We start from the raw sequence: 17,500 nt of genomic DNA, 5'->3' as shown, positions 1-17,500 counted from the left end.
TAATCTCAAACTTAATATTATTTTTGCCTGGACTGTTCCATTTATGGTTATTTTTGTTCCTTATTAGATCTTCTTAAGTGATTATCAAGTTGAAAGAATAATACATTTTGATGCACCTACATTATCAAGGCCATATGTGTTAGTCAATAGGCAATATGTGTTATTTGTCTGTGAAACCCAAGACTTAGTAGATCTAAGTATGGCCAATAGTTCATAAAGCATTTTGGTCGCCCATCTTTCGACATTTTTAATGTATATAGACTGTGTTGTCACATTAACGTATAACAATGAAAGAAGCTGTCTTTAAACTCTGTGAAGAAAATTAAACAAGTTCAATTTATGGTCGTATGGGCATCCATGAAACACAAAAAGACTAATGAGCCTACTTGAAAAAACAATAAAGGAATTATCTCCAATTCCTAGTGATAAAAAGTCAAATTTTATAAGTAGCCTTTTCTTTCTTTTTTTTCCCAAGAAGCGATAGACAAAAACATGCAATGACTTACATGTGAGATGGACTGATGAAAGTAATGAAATTTACGAAATATTGGTATTTTTTTCTTTTAGCATAGTAGGTAGTTATAATTCTTACAACAGAATTATGTCAAAACAAATTTGACTCATGGATATAGTAAGACGTAAATCATAAAAACATTTCACAAAATTTTTTTTAAAGACATAGAGGACATGTTCAAACAGAACACAGAAGACCCCAAGAACAAAATGTCCACGACACCAAACCAGATACATGACAAGATTCCGGCCAAAAAAATGAGACTTTCGAATGTTTACAACAATGAAGGAGAGACGATTTAAAAGAAGAAAAAAAACATCATCTATAATAAACATATTTGAGAGCTTAGTTATTTGATTTTTTGGTAGATTACATAATTTGCTTTTTGACTTCATGAATGTTACTCCCTAATATGAAAAATGGAATCCACAAAAGAGGAAAAAGGTGAAGACCAAAAAGTACATGGAAAAAGGACTTGGGGACAGACTTTAGTAGGGATACGGCTGGCCAAAGGTAGAGACATTAACTTAGGACATGAATATATGGAGAGCTCGTGCTTGTGCACTAGTGAGAGTTGAACAAGCCATAAAGATAAATAGAAATATTGAATTTCATCACCTTTCATCATATCACAACCTGACACCAGAAGATGGTGAGGTAGCCAAAGGATTTTAAATTTTGAGCTTAAAAGGGGACGATTTAAATAAAAAATTAATTAAATTTAGATTTGTTTGAGATGTTTTTATGTCGTGTTTGTGTTTTAAGTAGGAAGAGGATGGGAAAATAATAAGATCAGTTATAGGGATGCAACTAACTAGCATAAAAAACAAAACAAAAGAAGACTATTTCAAATTGAGACTGGAAGTAGATTCCCTGTGTCAATCTTGAGATCATCTTATGATTCATTTCAGCCCGATTCTTTTTGTGAGGCTTCAATGAACATTATTGCAATGGATGTTGGCTTTGTATAATCATCATTATTATCATGAGATTTCTTTGACCAAACTTGTGAGATTTCAAATGGTAATTTTCCATGATCCAGAAAAGTAGTGATTGGAAACAAGAGAAATAAAGGTTGATTACATTCATCATGTATTTGTCAAAATGAGACGTTTCCTTTTGAGCTTAAGTTATAAAAAAGTAGGTCCTTATTCACAAAACATCCACCATACATGAGCAGATAACGATATGATTAATATATCTTCATAAAATACACAAATGGGTTTATCATGGTGCTTTTTGTAAAATAAATTATGGCTTCCTTTTATTTATATAAATATCCCACTGGCAACAGCATGATTCTCCTGAATCCAACCTGTACAACATTATATACAATTTGTAAGTTGAAAGCCCCATCACTGAGATTTCTACTGTTATGAAATTGTTTCATAAAAATAAATTCAGTGAAAAAATAATTAATTATATTTTGAAGCTAGAAGATATGGAAACAACCAGATTTCAACAGGGTAGTATTTGTAAATAGTACAAAGTAATGTTTTTGTATCACCATCATGATTATCAAATCATCATCATCACTTATTTATTGCCATTTAATGCACATTGTTAATTCCCCATTAGGATTGTAATTGGAGGTCATCTTATCTTAGAACAAATCCTAATATTACTGATTAATTTCTTTTAAGAACAATGGAATATTTCAATTTCTTATATTCCATCTAATCAAAATCTGAATCGCAGGATCACTATCAAATTATGAAAAAATATTTCATAAGGATGTGTAAAATAATAAATATTGTTTAATCTTAGGTTCTTTTACAATTTAAAAGACATGGATAAAATTTCACATATTCTAAAGTTTACTCAAACCCATCTATGATGTCATGTGCTATGCTTGCATCTTTATAATTGAACACAGGCAGTTTGAATCCAACTATAAAAGTGTCATTTGTTATGCCATGGTCGTGTTTGATCTAAAAATATAACTTATATTGCATGGTTATTATAAAAAAGTTTAAAAAAATTTAATACACAGAGATGAGAATCAAGAAATAAAACTTTAAAGAGCTGTTTAAAAAAAAACAAAAAAACAATACATGACTTGGCCTGTCAGCTTGAGATTTCGTTTTCATTTATCAACATCTGCACAACATTATCTTTGATCCTCTCGTATTCATCATCTTGAAATTTGAGCGCTGCCAGCGTTGCATCTGCTTGAGCTTCTGTCAAATCATTAAAAATGTCTGTTTCTGTGAAAGCGAAAATAAAAAATCACTAGTTCATTCCCAACTGGTATAATAATTTCTTTTTAATCGTTACCATTAATGTGTTACAAATAACATGTGGAATTGAATTTACAAGATAAAATCACTAAAGCACAAGAATTCCTTCGAAAAACAAAGGATTTTCTTCAGAATGAGACAAGAGATGTTTGTTTCCCCTTATCACTGAATACATCTTGCAATATCTAAAAATAGTTGCTCAACAGTTGACTCCCAGCTCCCAATTGTGTTGTAGGCTAATTAGCAAGCAACATTGACAAATGTAAATAATACTCCAATGCACTGTCCAAATATTTAGGTGTTGATCTAGGAAAAGGGACTGGGAGCTGCGGGGATAGTTTAAAAAAATGGTAAAATAAGATGAAAAATCGTGATCTCGATTTTCAATTTTATGGCCCTTTGCTTTTATTGATAATGAAGGACATTCGCTCTGTGGTAGTAGTAGTAGTAGTAGTAGTAGTAGTAGTAGTAGTAGTAGTAGTAGTAGTAGTAGTAGTAGTAGTAGTAGTAGTAGTAATAGTAGTAGTAGTAGTAGTAGTAGTAGTGGTAGTGGTAGTAGTAGTAGTCATCGTCGTCGTTGTCGTAGTAGTAGTAGTAGTAGTAGTAGTAGTGGTAGTAGTAGTAGTAGTAGTAGTAGTAGTAGTGGTAGTAGTAGTAGTAGTAGTAGTAGTAGTAGTAGTCGTCATTGAATGGTACTACATGTCACTTACCAAAAACTGGAAGGTAGCCCCCAAATTCATAACAAGCCACAAAAAAGATCACAGATTCTTCAGAGCCTATAATAATAAAGAAAGAAATATCTCACAATGACGAAATTTCATAGAATATATTTTGAAATTAATGAATTCAACACTGTCTTTTTTCCTCTTTCATCTCTTAGCATTTATTATATGCAATAATATAAGATTTTTACCAATATCAGGAATTATATTGACCCCAGAACCAAAAGACCCAAGTCATTCTTAAAGTCTTTCCTCCAGGTCAATAAGTCACTCATTTTGTTAAAAATCGCATCATAACATCTTATTATTATATATCAGAAAATCTGGCAACACAAAATGATAAAACTGAAGGGAATAATTGATGAAAATATTTTTGCTTTTCTTACAAGTTGATTACCAAGTTGGAATCACATTACATCTGATGTTCTAAAGCATCATAAAATTATAATTCATGTTTTTTTTTTTTTAATGTGATAATCTTGCCTTTTAAAAGAATTTTTTAAAAAATAATTTTTGCTTGAAATTTACATTTTCACAAAGTTACATGTGGAGCTTTGGATGGGACTTGTGTGATTGGAATAGATTCCTGTATTCAAATGACTAGGAATAAAAAGAGGAGAGGTGTGCTTGCTTTGGGGGGTCTGGGGGGTGTCAAGCAAATTGAAGGAATTAATAAAAAAATTTATTTGCAGAGTACAAATCAGATCAACTGCATTATTCAGATGGAGTATGAATTGCATTACCCAGACTTCAATATTACACTTTTACTTACCAATAAAATACTTCTTGCGAGGAAATATAAAGAGACGGAGAGTAGTTTTATCACTGTAACGATCTTCACCAAACGTTACACCACGGCAAAGAAAAAGGTTGTGGGGAACTTCGTTGTCCAGTAGACATCTACATATTTTAGAAACAATTCTGAAAAACGAGATAAATTTGAAATCTACAAACTGTAGAGAATTTTAACATACAACAGTGTTATTAAGAATATTGTAATCTACAATAAAACAGTGATATTAACAGGAAAACAAATATTCACTTCTTTGGATGGGGAATAGTCTAAATTTTCAGGATCTGTATTCTGTGCTTTTTTTTATAAGTGTTACCTGGATAATGTCCAGATAAAAAGAACATTCTTAAACAACAAAGGTACATTAAAATGGTCTGAGGCGACATATTTATATTTACCGAGAAAATACATTGAAAGTGTGTAAATCTCTACCTTTGAACCAATACCAATCAGAAAACTAATTCCCAATAGAAAGAGCTTAAGATGACAAGAGAAGCTCATACAAGAAATATTTGCAAGAGAGATTTTTAAATAATCTGAACACAACAAAATAACACAAATGAAGACGAGAGAAGATGGATCCATAAAAAATGATGTCATTGATTGGAGAGAAGGAATTTGCAGAAATAAGAAAAAGGCCTTGGATTGTCACACAAAATTAACGATTAAACAAATTGATTAGAAGATACAGAGATAAACTGTATATACCTGTAACCCTTGATAAATAAATATGTATAACTGTCATAAGACATGATAACTGACCAGTAGAGAAGAATAAAGATAATATGGATATCACAGAAGGCACCTGAAAATAGTCTTAATATTCAACTACCCCCCCCCCCTCCCCCGACCCTCCACAAAAAAAAAGGAACAAAACACTATAAAGAGATAAAGAAAGACCCCTATCTATCTACTAAACTTCATCGGCAAGATGGCAATTTTTTTCAATCAACTCTCAGATGAAAACAATCTAGTAAAAGAAAAAAAGACATGAATATATATCATGCCTGTAAATGGTTGGTGAAAATAATGTCGGAACTTTTTGAACACGCGAAAATAGACACAACAGGACAAAAGTATGGACACAACACAGACATGACACGTCAATTGACTAGTCAAATCATGTCACTTTCCCCTACTTATTTATAACGAGTTCCTTATTTTATGGTACCAAAATAAAAAATCCCAATTATTTGAGGGCCCAAGTCTGAGTTAGTTGTAAAATGAAAGGAAGAGAACAATTCCTACCCTTTTGAAGGATGTGTATCTTCGCTCCTGTTTGTGTTAAATGTTTATGCTGATTCTTTCGTTTATTTGGATTAATTCTTATAGAAGAAGAAGAAGAAGAAGAAGAAGAAGAAGAAGAAGAAGAAGAAGAAGAAGAAGAAGAAGAAGAAGAAGAAGAAGAAGAAGAAGAAGAAGAAGAAGAAGAAGAAGAGGATGACAACGAAAAAGAAGAAGAAGAGGTGGTGGTGCGAGAGCTTTCGAAGAAGAATATATATTTCGAAGAAAAATAATTATTTCGCATTATTTTTTTTTCGTCTCACATCGGGACGGAACCAATAAAATATAGAGAAAACGATATGAGAACCGGAGATATGCATGTGTGTCGGTAGCAAAATAGAGAGAAACCTTCCGGTCCGGTTCGACACACTTCTGTGTGTGCGTTATTTACTGACTAGGTGTGTGTGTGTGTGAAGACGACTCGCGCGAACTTCGCGACCTCTCTCTCGCTGGCTGTCGCACAGTAGCCAGGCAGTGAATACATCCACGGCTAGCGGAGCGTGTAGGTGGCATGATAATATTATAGCTTTTGTTTTGTTTTGTCTTTGATGTGACAAATAAAAAGTTTTTTTTTTGTTTTGTTTTTTTTTTTAAGTCGGCATTTGAAATAAAAGTCTTTTATTTTATTTTTTATTGGTTCTGTTCTTTGACGATAAGAATTTTATTTTGAATATTATCTTTTTTTTTTTTTTAGCACTTATAGAGCAAAATCGTACTGTCGGAAATCCGACAATAGACGGAAGATTTACAGGCCTGATATATCTAATTTCGTCAGGCGCAGTAAATATGATGAAGATCACCCACATCAACTTTACAGATAAAGATAAAGGACATATAGGTAGTAAGACTGGAATCCCTTACATAATTATTGACATTTGATAATGTTGGGAACTTGATTGACATATTCTGAAAGCCACAGAAATAGTTATTTCATCATGATACAAATCATCCACATATTTTATTTGGAAAAATACAGATAAAATTTAATATCAAAGCAATCCTCTCTGTGTAGTATTTGGGACTACTAAACTATTAGAAGCTAAGGAAAAGTCTAGTCAATGACATAATCACATTAAAAATTCAAATTTCTGACTTTTTTCAATCTTGTCATGCTTTGAGTCTTTAAGCAATAGAGCAACAGGCAAACGGGGATGAGGTTTTTATTATTCTCACTGTCACTTCAAAACTGTAAGGTAAAAAATGAGTTTTACTGTTATCTCTGAGGGGGAATACATCACCACAAATTTGTGGCCTAATAATGTGACACTTGGCTTGTGACCTCTAGGTCCAGGGCCTGAGTCCTGCTGAAGGCAGTGCAATGTTGAGACCTTGGAAAAGCCTCTTTATTCACATTTTCTCATCATACTCAAAATTTAAAATGAGTACCTGGCCAAAAACAGAGAATCTGTAATAATAAATTTGTACAAGTATCGTGCACTGATACACAAATTAAGTGTTGCTATTAGCTTAATAATTTCTGTAAAGCATAATGAGCAAATTAAATGCATAATGCACACATTGAAAATGGCAAACCTGGCAACAGTCTCAACATTAGATTCGTGCATCTGCAGAACAAAACCATTGCAAGGAAGAGTAGTGGTCTCATATACCTGACCAGCAAGATGACGGACTGGCTGAAAAAAAAAAAGAAGAAAAAAATGAATTATCTTCATTAATCTTACTCCATAAGGATATCAGTATGTACCACAATAGACGTCATTTTTGTGGCAGAAAAAAAACCCCTATATTTTGCACCATGCGTAGAGAAAAGGACTATTTTTAAACCAGGTCATTCAACATTAATACCTCGGGCATCAAAAAACGTGCAGAGCTAAATTTGGTATCGTCTTCCTATGCCACTTCAACAATAAAAAAAATGAACATTAAAGGTAGAAAAATGCCGTTTTACAACTTTACAGCAGCGAAAAAAAACTGACATAATTAATGATATAAAAATTTTTTGATGACTTTCTAGCTTTGGGTTTTATTAAATGATGTGTTGATTATATCAATTTATCCATGTAATATTTTTCATATCTGGTTTGTCTCTCATGTCTATTTATTGCTAAACAAACAAACAAGTGGCAAATTTATACACGCACTCTACACTCTTGCGACCATGTTGTTGCTATGACAAAATGATTGTGTTTGGCCTATTTATTATTATATTAAATTTTTACGGTCAAAGGTGTGATGTCATTTTTAAAACAATTGCATAGCAATACCCAATACTTGTAGTTTATAAATCAAAAGAAACACAATGATTCTTTCCATTGTGTTATAAAATTGAAAAAGCATTGCTATTGTGTATTTTATTTGGGAAAATCGCACTTGTAATAGTTATAATTTAGAGATTGGAGAAATAAAAGACTTTGAAGTGCCACTTCGTTTTCTGAGTTATTCATTTTTTGTCTAATGATTTCAAGATAGACTAGGAACAATAAGAGTTACTAGTGGCTAATGAAGAAATAAATATAAATTAATGAATAAAAACCCTATCAAAACATTTAAACACTAATGGCAAATGAAAGGAGGTTATATATTATCAAGAAGTCTGATGTAACACATGAATATCTTACAAAATCCTTTATAAGAATTCAAAAGAATAAATAAATACCCAATGAATTCTCTATTATTCCCTAATCTTTAATATCCATTTTCTCAGAATCCCTGCTGTAACCAGTTTTTATTATTGAACCCCTACCATAGATGATTTATTAGATTGACCCCCCCCCCCCCCCCCAACCTCCAAAAATGAAAAAAAAATAAATTAAAATATAAAAATAAGTTATAAATGCCTTCCACAGTGTAGCAATATAAAAGCCCTGAATACTACTTGTCTTGAGAAAAAAATAAATACACCACTGGTTATATTATGGCAAGACGAAAGCCAAAGGCACCATTACATATCCACCTCTTTCACCACTCAATTTCAAAATTTATCAAAAACAAAAATTGCAACTCAAGCTAAACTGAAAGGAGAGCTATAAGAAAATATGCCAGATTAGAAGCAATTAAAGCTGCCGACCTGTAAAGACTTGAGGTAATTTAATTTCCAGTACCAAAAGAATAAACAATTAAGGTTAAATCATCATACTTACACAGTGGTTTGATATAAGCTCGTACTCTAGATAGAAAAAGTTTAAGTGGAGATGGTTCACTGAAGCATTGGCACAAAGACTATTGAACCCCATTATAAGGCCTCTGAAAAAAAATAACTCAAGGGATAAAACATATATTTCATTCTCGAGTTTCCAAATTGATTTCAAAAATGAATACTTGAATGTTGATTTAATTAAAATTCATTTGGTTATATATAGAAAAGAGTTCAAGAAGCATGCCCAATTGTTGACTTTTTAAAGTAGCTTACAATCAAAAATTAAAAAACAATATTTCAAAGGCTTCATACCATTTTAACGAATTATCATTTTCAAAAATTAATTGTGAGGCCGATGGCAAAGTCAGTATCATGGCACTTTTCACTTTAAACTTTGGTGATATTGACATCAGAGTCCATGACTAGGTCGTTAACTATTACTAGGTTAAAACCATATGAGACATTGTATAAATATTCAAAATGGGTGTCGCTTACTATATTAAAAAACTAGTTATGGAAAACACTTTTTGAATTTTGGAAGTCCCTACACAAATAAGAAAATGAGAGCAAATTCATTTTTTAAGAACTTAGAAATTTTTTGCATGCCAGTTGATGTAAGAAAATGTTCGAATTTTGACGTCAGGTAATTAAACTACAAAAGGATTTATGTAAAACACTTTTTTGAAAGCATAGTGACTAGAAAAATTAAAGATAACAAGATTTAAATTATACACAAAATTTTCTCCATAGTCTACAGTCAGTCAAAAAATGTTTTAAAATACTCGCTAAGGTAAATGTTTTGGTCACCAGCATGATGAAATAGCAAAGTCCATGTGATATGTGTGCTGATTTGGCAAAAACTAGTCGGATGTCACAATAACTAGTTGTGAGATAGCGAATAAAGGTAAAAAATTGTTATCCAAATGGTTTTTGTTTTTCCACTTCATCTTTTTTATTTTATCCATCCAACTATATTCTCATGAAAGGATTTTACAATTTGTAGCTTATAAATAGTTGAGTTAAATTTTTTCTGAGCTTTATCAAAGAGAAATACCTTCAAAATTGACCTAAAATCTAAGGTGGAGGATTTCAATTCAGTGCTCACAGCCGTTTACTGCTTTCAACTTCGTTCAACAGGTAAATTTTGCCAGACCCTAGTTCATAACAGATGGCGAGTCACGGCCTGTGCCGAAAGGGAGACTGAGCAATTTTGCCTATTTGGATGATTTTTTTCTTGTTCAAAGTAGCGTAGTAAAGATGCTGTTAGATGTTGCAATAAGATATTTTAGAGTCATAACTAGTGATTTAAATACTTTTATTTGATATTATATTAATAGATCATTTGGGATTACATTTTAAATGAAATAACCCTAAAAATGGGTCAGAAATTCTAATTACTTCAAACCATATAATCAAACAAAATTTTGGGATAGAAAAAATCCTGTATCTGTCCAAAGGGTAGCAATCAATGTTTTATCAATATTCAGAAACTGAGATAAACCCTGGCTCTATATGGGGCTAATTGATGTGAAAAATAAGTGGCCCTGGAATCCTGTATCTGGGTAAAGTATTTCAGACAAATTATCACGTTCTACCTGTCATCTGCATTTTTTGCGGCCGCAAATGGCAATTTGCGGCCGCAAATATCAGGGCTATCCGCAAATTTTGGCAAATTTCCCAAAATTGACAAATCGTGGCAAATTTTGGGAAAATTGGCAAATCACGTGGCAAATTTTGGGAAAAAAAGAAGCGAAAACAAAATAACGAAAAAAAAAGTGTGAAACTTGAGAGATGTTGCAGCTTTGCCTGGGCCCAAACCAAGGGAAGCTACTCTCTACGGATAATGATCCTTTAAAATCTTTGTAACAACACTATTGTGTAAATTAATAAATGTAGCCTTCTTAAATGTAATAAATTGTCTTTTATATATTTTTTTTCTGTATCGCGTGTTAATTTTTTACTGAAACGCTTAGTTCTCCTCGGCAAATTTTTGGGCAAATTTTGGGGGTTTTTTGGGCAAATTTTGGCAAATTTTAGGTCCCAATTTGGCAAAAAATGCAGATGACAGGTTCTACTCAGGTTTGATTGAGCACATGACAGAGGTAGTAATGGATATTGTGAGAGCTTTGATTAAAAAATAGAAGCTCATATACACCTCATTCTTTATGAAATGGACATTTGTTTACCGCTGGAAGTATAGGCATTATGAAAGGGTAACTACTTACAATATCAATCTGCTTTTATCATTATTAATTTGATAATTACCTGTGTTTACTTAGGAGCATTGTTTCCAAGGCTGCAGTAATGGCTGTCGTTGTCATTATCTGAACAAAAAAAAAGTGAAATACACTAGGACATAAAATAAATACATATTTGAATTTTTAACAAAGACAAAGTTTCAATTCATATACACTCAATATATTACACTTTTCATGAAGACAGTGCTGCTCAGGGAAATATTTAGTATTGAGAGACCAATAATCAATCAAATTGTATGACACAGTGAGAGAGAGAGAGAGAGAGAGAGAGAGAGAGAGAGAGAGAGAGAGAGAGAGAGAGAGAGAGAGAGAGAGAGAGGAGAAAGAAGAGAGAAGAGAGAGAAGAGAGAGAAAGAAGAGAGAGAGAGGAGAGAAGAGAGAGAGAGAGAGAAGAAGAGAGAGAGAGAGTGAAAAAGAGAGAGAAGAGAGAGAGAGAGAGAGAGAGAGAGAGAGAGAGAGAGAGAGAGAGAGAGAGAGAGAGAGAGAGAGAGAGAGAGTGACAAAATATTTTTAAAATTCCGTGATGAGAATCCAACCAAGGTGAATATGGTACCACAGATAACAACAGATGTAGAAGATTGTTGTGGAAATTAATTAATTAATTACAAGAGGTCATTGGACCAATGGTCAAATGTCTTATTTACTGACCAGGCAAGTTCTAAGGTTAATTCGTAACAGAAGAATGTGGTGCTTCAGGTGAACAAATAAACATTACTCTGAAAACAAGGTGCAAAGAGTTAAAAGCTAGGGATGGGACATAGTCATAGTCTGGGGAGGTATTTTCAGAGATCACAAAACATGCTTTGTATGAGTGAACGGAAAAATTTGTGCACAACAATACACTGATCAAATATTAACAAATTATGTAATTTCCTTCCTCAATGATGACCAGAACATCGAAAACTATGCATGATAATACCCCCAAAGCACCCAAGTTATTCAAGTTTTTCTCATAAATAACAATATAACAACTTTTGACTGGCTGGTAGTTTAAATCCTTTGAAAACTTGTGAGATATCATGAAACAACAACGAAAGAATAGTAAGTTTGATGCAAATCTTGATACTTTGTTCTTGACATTTACAAAAATATGAGACAATATTCCAGCTGATATTGTGCAAACTTATTCAATAGATTAGGAAGAGACTGGCAGCCATGTGAGCTACAATTGGTGGTTACACAAAATACTATCTTTTCTGGAATATTGATTTCTGTAAGTAATTAATTTACACGTAATTCTTTATTGCAAGGTATTTTAAAAAACACATTTTTTTATCTTGCTTAATTACTTTGTCATTGGGTTAATGGCAATGGATCGTTTTTTATTAAGGATTTTACATCACTTGCGACACATTTAGGCCTCAGCGCCAGTAAAAAGACAGAAAATGGGACAGTAAAAAAAGTCTAGATTTATTAAAAGTACAGATCTAGATTCCAAGAGCACACCATCATTGCACTTAGTTTGAGATCACCTAAAAGTCTCACCCAGATACAAGCACAGGATCCCACCAAGAGGATCACACTCAAATGCTTACAAAACGTGATATTCAAAACAAAACAAAAATATTACAGTACATACCAGAGAGATGATTTACAAAGGAAAAAAAAACAAACTCCCAAAACGAATACTCCACATTTGACTGTTTCCTTATCTGCCAAGAGCTTCGGCCAGGACAAGGACAAACAAAGTAATCTCATTCCAAGGCAAAGATATAAAGCAACTCAGTAAACAGATATCGGGGGATAGAAGACAAAGCACTGTGGAGGTCAGAAAACCCCACTGATGACTATGAATCTACATCATCCTCAGCTTTAAAATGGAACGTTGATATTATCAGTTTGTTTCATGAATATTTTAAATAATCAAAGGCAAACAACCTGAACTCTCTTTTGTGTGCAACACACACACACACACACACACACACACACACACACACACACACACACACCTACCTGGTTATGACAAGCATTCCTCTCAGGTGCTAGTACCGTGTGTCCATATTCCATGGGGCTTACATTGGCTATAAGAGTGTAAACACCTTTGTTTTCTGGATATGAATCCATGCCATCCTTGCCCTGTATGAATTATAGGAACAAATTCGGGAATGTATCTTTCTCTCCTAGAATCCCTCATTCTTTTGAGATTTATAATGATTAGTTGAATTTAGAGTGACTATCTGGCAATTACAAAATATCCCAAAAGGCATGAACCTGTCCCCGCGGTTTTTTGCCATTTCAAACGCCAAAATTTGCCATCAAAATAGCAAAATTTGCCAATTATTTGCCGCTAGTTTTACAAAAATCAAACAATTAAAACAACATGTACGGTAAAAAATTGAGACAATATGGCATTTTGTAGAATATTGATGTCACAACATGTCAACATGAATTTTTTATTTACATTTTGAATGGTTTGAAATAATATTATGATAATAATAATAGCCATAGTAAGTAAGTAAGTAAAAAAAAGAAGGAAGCAATCAAAATATTTGATTAACTATTTAGCTTCTTAAAATTTGGGAAATGTGAACAATCGCATAAAAAATTCAAAATTTGAAAAACTAATTAAGGAGAGGAAAAATATAACCATTCACAAGGAAAGAGAAACAAAATCCATTTTCCAATTGGGGCACATTAAATTTGTATTCTCTACTTACTATCCAATTTTGAGCATTATTATTATTGTTTTATATTTCAATATAGGCCTAATGGGTTTTTGAATGAAAAACATGGAAAAAATCATGAAAAATCATAATCATATCATGAAAACTAAGTGCAACTTGTGGTTAAAAATGAAATTGCATTTCATGAAAATTATTTTAATAGAACACATTTTGTTTACATAAATGATAAATGTGATAAATTTCTTAGGAAAAGAATTAAACTTTGAAAAGTAAATTTTTGAATGCAATAAAATAAAAATAGGAATTTCCTCATGAAATATCAAATCATTTGTCAGTTAGTTAGCATTAATTGTCTCGATTGTAGATTCTTGAAACTAGATAATTCTATTTTCTGTAGTAGTTATAGACAATCATAATAAATAATAATTTATTACTTACTTAACAAGTAGATAATCATTCAGAGAAATCATGTTATAGGAAACAAAAGTGTTTGCAGCATAATAGGATATAAATGTTTGTCCGTTATTTAGTGCCAATTTTGGATGCTAGCATTAAAAGTCGCCGTCTTTTCACAATTTTTCATAGCTTTTGTTTTTTTTAAAACAAAAAATCGTCAATTTAGCCTAAAAACAGCGAAAATTGCGGCTTTTTGCGGCCAAATAAAAATTTGCGACTTTTTGCGGTCAAGGGTGAAATTTGGGGCTGCAAATTTGCCATTTGCGGCTGCGAAAAACTGCGGGGACAGATGAACAAAATTCTTTTCCCACTTTGCAGTGCCCAAGTGGAACCTCTTTACAAAGAACATTGGACAAGAGTTTAGATCTCTGTTTGTCGTTATCATCATCTCAATCACCATCACCATCATCATCATCATGATCATTGTCATCACCATTGTCAGCATAGCCATCATTGATTGTCATCATCATAGAGTCCTTTTTGCGGATATATGTAAATATTTAGTTTTTAACCTAGTTTGTTTTCCTCCTTGTGACAGATTTTTACGTGGTTAACTGGCAATTCAATGATTTAATTTTGTTTGGTTAATTGGAAATTCTACAGTTTTGTTGGCAAATTACCAAAACCAAACTTAGCTTGAACTATAAAGAGCTCTTTCAAAATTTTTATCACCATTTGACGAGCACATAATTAAGATCTAACAAGTTAAATCTTATGTCCAAGCCAATAACGGAAAGTGGAAAGTAACTATCATAAATTCAGACCTGTCACAAGCACCAAACACAAAACCTTTCATTTCTCTGCAAAACAAAAATTCTGAAAAAAATTGGCTTCAACCATGTTCCACCATTTCAAACTATTTCCATCCAAAAAAAAATTAAAAAATTATTATTTCTAAATCTATGACATAATATTGGTTATAAATGAAAAAAACAAAATTTTATAATTGTAGAAAAAGTAGAATAAGCGGGTTATGTGGGGAAAATTCATCTTTTGATTGGTATATTACATGCAATTGTAGTTAAAGCTATTGAAATGCCAGTGCAATGTCAAAGTTTGGGAAAATGTCGGAAATTGAAGAGAGTGACTAAATCAGGCTCCTGTCAAAAGGGTGAGAATCGTTGATGATGGGTCACAGCTGTAGCAAGGTACTCATTCACTTTTTAGTTGAGTGGGACAATGTGTAAAATGCCTCACCAAAGGATACAACGCTGTTAGCAGAATTTTTTTACGATCGCTTTCACCCAGCTCACCACTGACCAAGCATACCATTGGTTGATTTTTGTGACAAAATGAGACAGAGTACAGCTGATGATAATTCAATTACAAATAACATTAAGTTTACCTGATGTCCATTTTCGACACAGCATATACGACAATTGGTCAGATGGCAATCTTCTGGCTTGTGCTGTTGTTTAGTATGTGGCAATGTGGTACCACTGTTTTGAGACACACTGATAGATGTTGACGAAGAGGATGATGATGATGATGATGATGATGATGATGACGGCGATGGTATTGAAGGAGATAGGGAGGAGCACTTCTTCATCAAGAGTAATATCTCCTCTGGTTTTGCCTGAGTGAAGTTAAAGGAACCGTCATTGAAAGGCTGTCTCATGCTGGTGATCTCTTGTGGCCGCCTCCGCTTTGAATTCCGTTTGGTATTTAACTGTTTTGGGGTTTTTTAAATGTAAAAATTATAGAAATGGAAAATTATTTTTAAGGGGGAAAAATGGACAAAATACACAAGGAAAAACTCAAATCAACCAAAGCCGACGAAATAAAGTATTACAAAAAAAAAAGAAGCAATTGCAATGCAAATTTATATTCATGTACAGAAACAATCACCAGTTTGTTTTAATTGCCTCCCAATGTCAAAGGGAATGGAAAACTGATTCAAATTGCATTTGGTATAAATTTTTATAAAGATGTATGTGCTAATGTGTTCCTCTCTATTCCACACTACAACTGATTTTAGGTGTGCTATGGATATAGGTGCGTTAATGCATGTCTCTTGTGATACTTTTAGGTACAGTACATGTGAAATATGGTGAAATATGGCAAAGAAAAAAAAACCTATGTTCTAGATTTAAGTCCTAGTGCTCTAAAACTTGGGGGACTTTTTGACGACCAGAGAAAATGAGAAGGGAAAGGAGGGGGGGGGAAACGACGACTCGAGAATATGAGAGGAAGACGGGTGAAAGGATAAGCAAAGAGAGAGAGAGAGAGAGAGAGAGAGAGAGAGAGAGAGAGAGAGAGAGAGAGAGAGAGAGAGAGAAGAGGATAATAACAATCAGGATAAGGACCATGAGGCAGTACAGAGTAAAAATAATTTAATATATAAATAAATCAATAAAAATATAATAAATACATTTAAGTGGTTAGTTATTTAAATAATTCTCTAATCCTCAATAAGAATGAGAGGAGCATGATTCTGACACTTCAGGCGACATTGGTGTTTTACTTACTGTGACAACGTAGTGCTTGGGCCCATCAATGACTTTAGTAACAAGGTGGTCAACCCCGTATCTCATTACACCATTGGCCAAGGCATTGTCCCATTGTTTGCGTAGCTCTCGGTCAAACTAACAGATAGATAAAAAGTGAGAAGGTATAACAATTGGGTTTTTACAAATAGACGCAATCAACCAACACAGTGTGATGTCTGATTTGAAGATTCTAGAAAAAAAAAAGTAATATTGATGCCTACCAAATATCTTTTAAAAATTACTAGAATGTCTGCAATATGAAATGCCATGCATGCTACAAACAGGTCACCATTTACTCACTCCTACAAAAACCACACAGTTGCAGCGTCTTGCAGACTTCACAGAATGTATTATCAGTAGCATATTTGTTTCCTTTCATGTGACCTTTATGCACTGGAAGTAAATAGAAAGTCGCATGGCCAAGATCACATCGCGATTATAATTCTTCAATGAAGTCGGGTTGCAGACTTGATTTGGATTTAATCCAGTGAGAATAAAAACAAGTATTACAAATTATAATGGTGAATGATGATTGCATAATAAATAATTAAAAATAAACAAATAAAATTCCCTTTATTCATCCCCATGGAGAAATTTTTTTTCCAAGGAAAGACGAATAACCCAGGCATCAGCCGCGGTGCAGCGCAGCAAAGTGAGCTAGGGTGATGTGACTTGCTCAAGGTCACACAGCGCGGTGGGTGATTGAACTCTGTACCTTTTGGTTATGAAGCAAAAACCGTACTGCTGAGCTACGTTGTCCCATTATTGGAGAATAACCTTCTAATACATGCATATAGACATCTCAATGGCTATAAGTAATAAGAAAGAAAAAGTTGGAATGTAATTCCTATAGCTGCAATGTAATCAAAGTCTTCTTATAAAACGGTCAACCTCAAGTTTCTAATCCACGTGGCTGGACAATGTGACTACACTTTGGGGTCTGACAAACAGAGGGATTTTTTTTATTCCTGAAGGAATTGAGACTTTTTGTCAGCTTAAATTAATAAGTCAGAATAAAAAAAA

General features: G+C 33.1%; 1 protein-coding gene across 16 annotated transcripts in view; it reads right to left on the bottom strand.

The window, feature by feature from the left end:
• Nucleotides 1–17,500, bottom strand: part of LOC144956964 (GDP-D-glucose phosphorylase 1-like) — a 60,341-nt gene that overhangs the window by 133 nt on the left and 42,708 nt on the right. For all 16 annotated transcript variants that reach the window (XM_078887924.1, XM_078887942.1, XM_078887840.1 and 13 more), the window contains 9 exons: nucleotides 16,457–16,573; nucleotides 15,334–15,657; nucleotides 12,862–12,984; nucleotides 10,916–10,974; nucleotides 8,655–8,757; nucleotides 7,087–7,187; nucleotides 4,249–4,397; nucleotides 3,465–3,530; nucleotides 1–2,721 (listed from right to left, as the gene is read on the bottom strand). The exon at nucleotides 1–2,721 is cut by the window's left edge and continues 133 nt beyond it. In XM_078887924.1, coding sequence (XP_078744050.1) covers nucleotides 2,582–2,721; nucleotides 3,465–3,530; nucleotides 4,249–4,397; nucleotides 7,087–7,187; nucleotides 8,655–8,757; nucleotides 10,916–10,974; nucleotides 12,862–12,984; nucleotides 15,334–15,657; nucleotides 16,457–16,573 — 1,182 coding nt within the window. In that variant the 3' untranslated portion in view covers nucleotides 1–2,581. The remainder of the gene's footprint in view (nucleotides 2,722–3,464; nucleotides 3,531–4,248; nucleotides 4,398–7,086; nucleotides 7,188–8,654; nucleotides 8,758–10,915; nucleotides 10,975–12,861; nucleotides 12,985–15,333; nucleotides 15,658–16,456; nucleotides 16,574–17,500) is intronic.

Source organism: Berghia stephanieae, chromosome 1, assembly GCF_034508935.2.
Source record: "Berghia stephanieae isolate SIO BIC M18660-M18661 chromosome 1, UCSD_Bste_1.3, whole genome shotgun sequence".
Classification (NCBI taxonomy): Eukaryota; Metazoa; Mollusca; class Gastropoda; order Nudibranchia; family Aeolidiidae; genus Berghia; species Berghia stephanieae.
The sequence above is the reverse complement of the archived record's forward strand: the minus strand, read 5'-3'. Positions and strand labels throughout refer to the sequence as shown.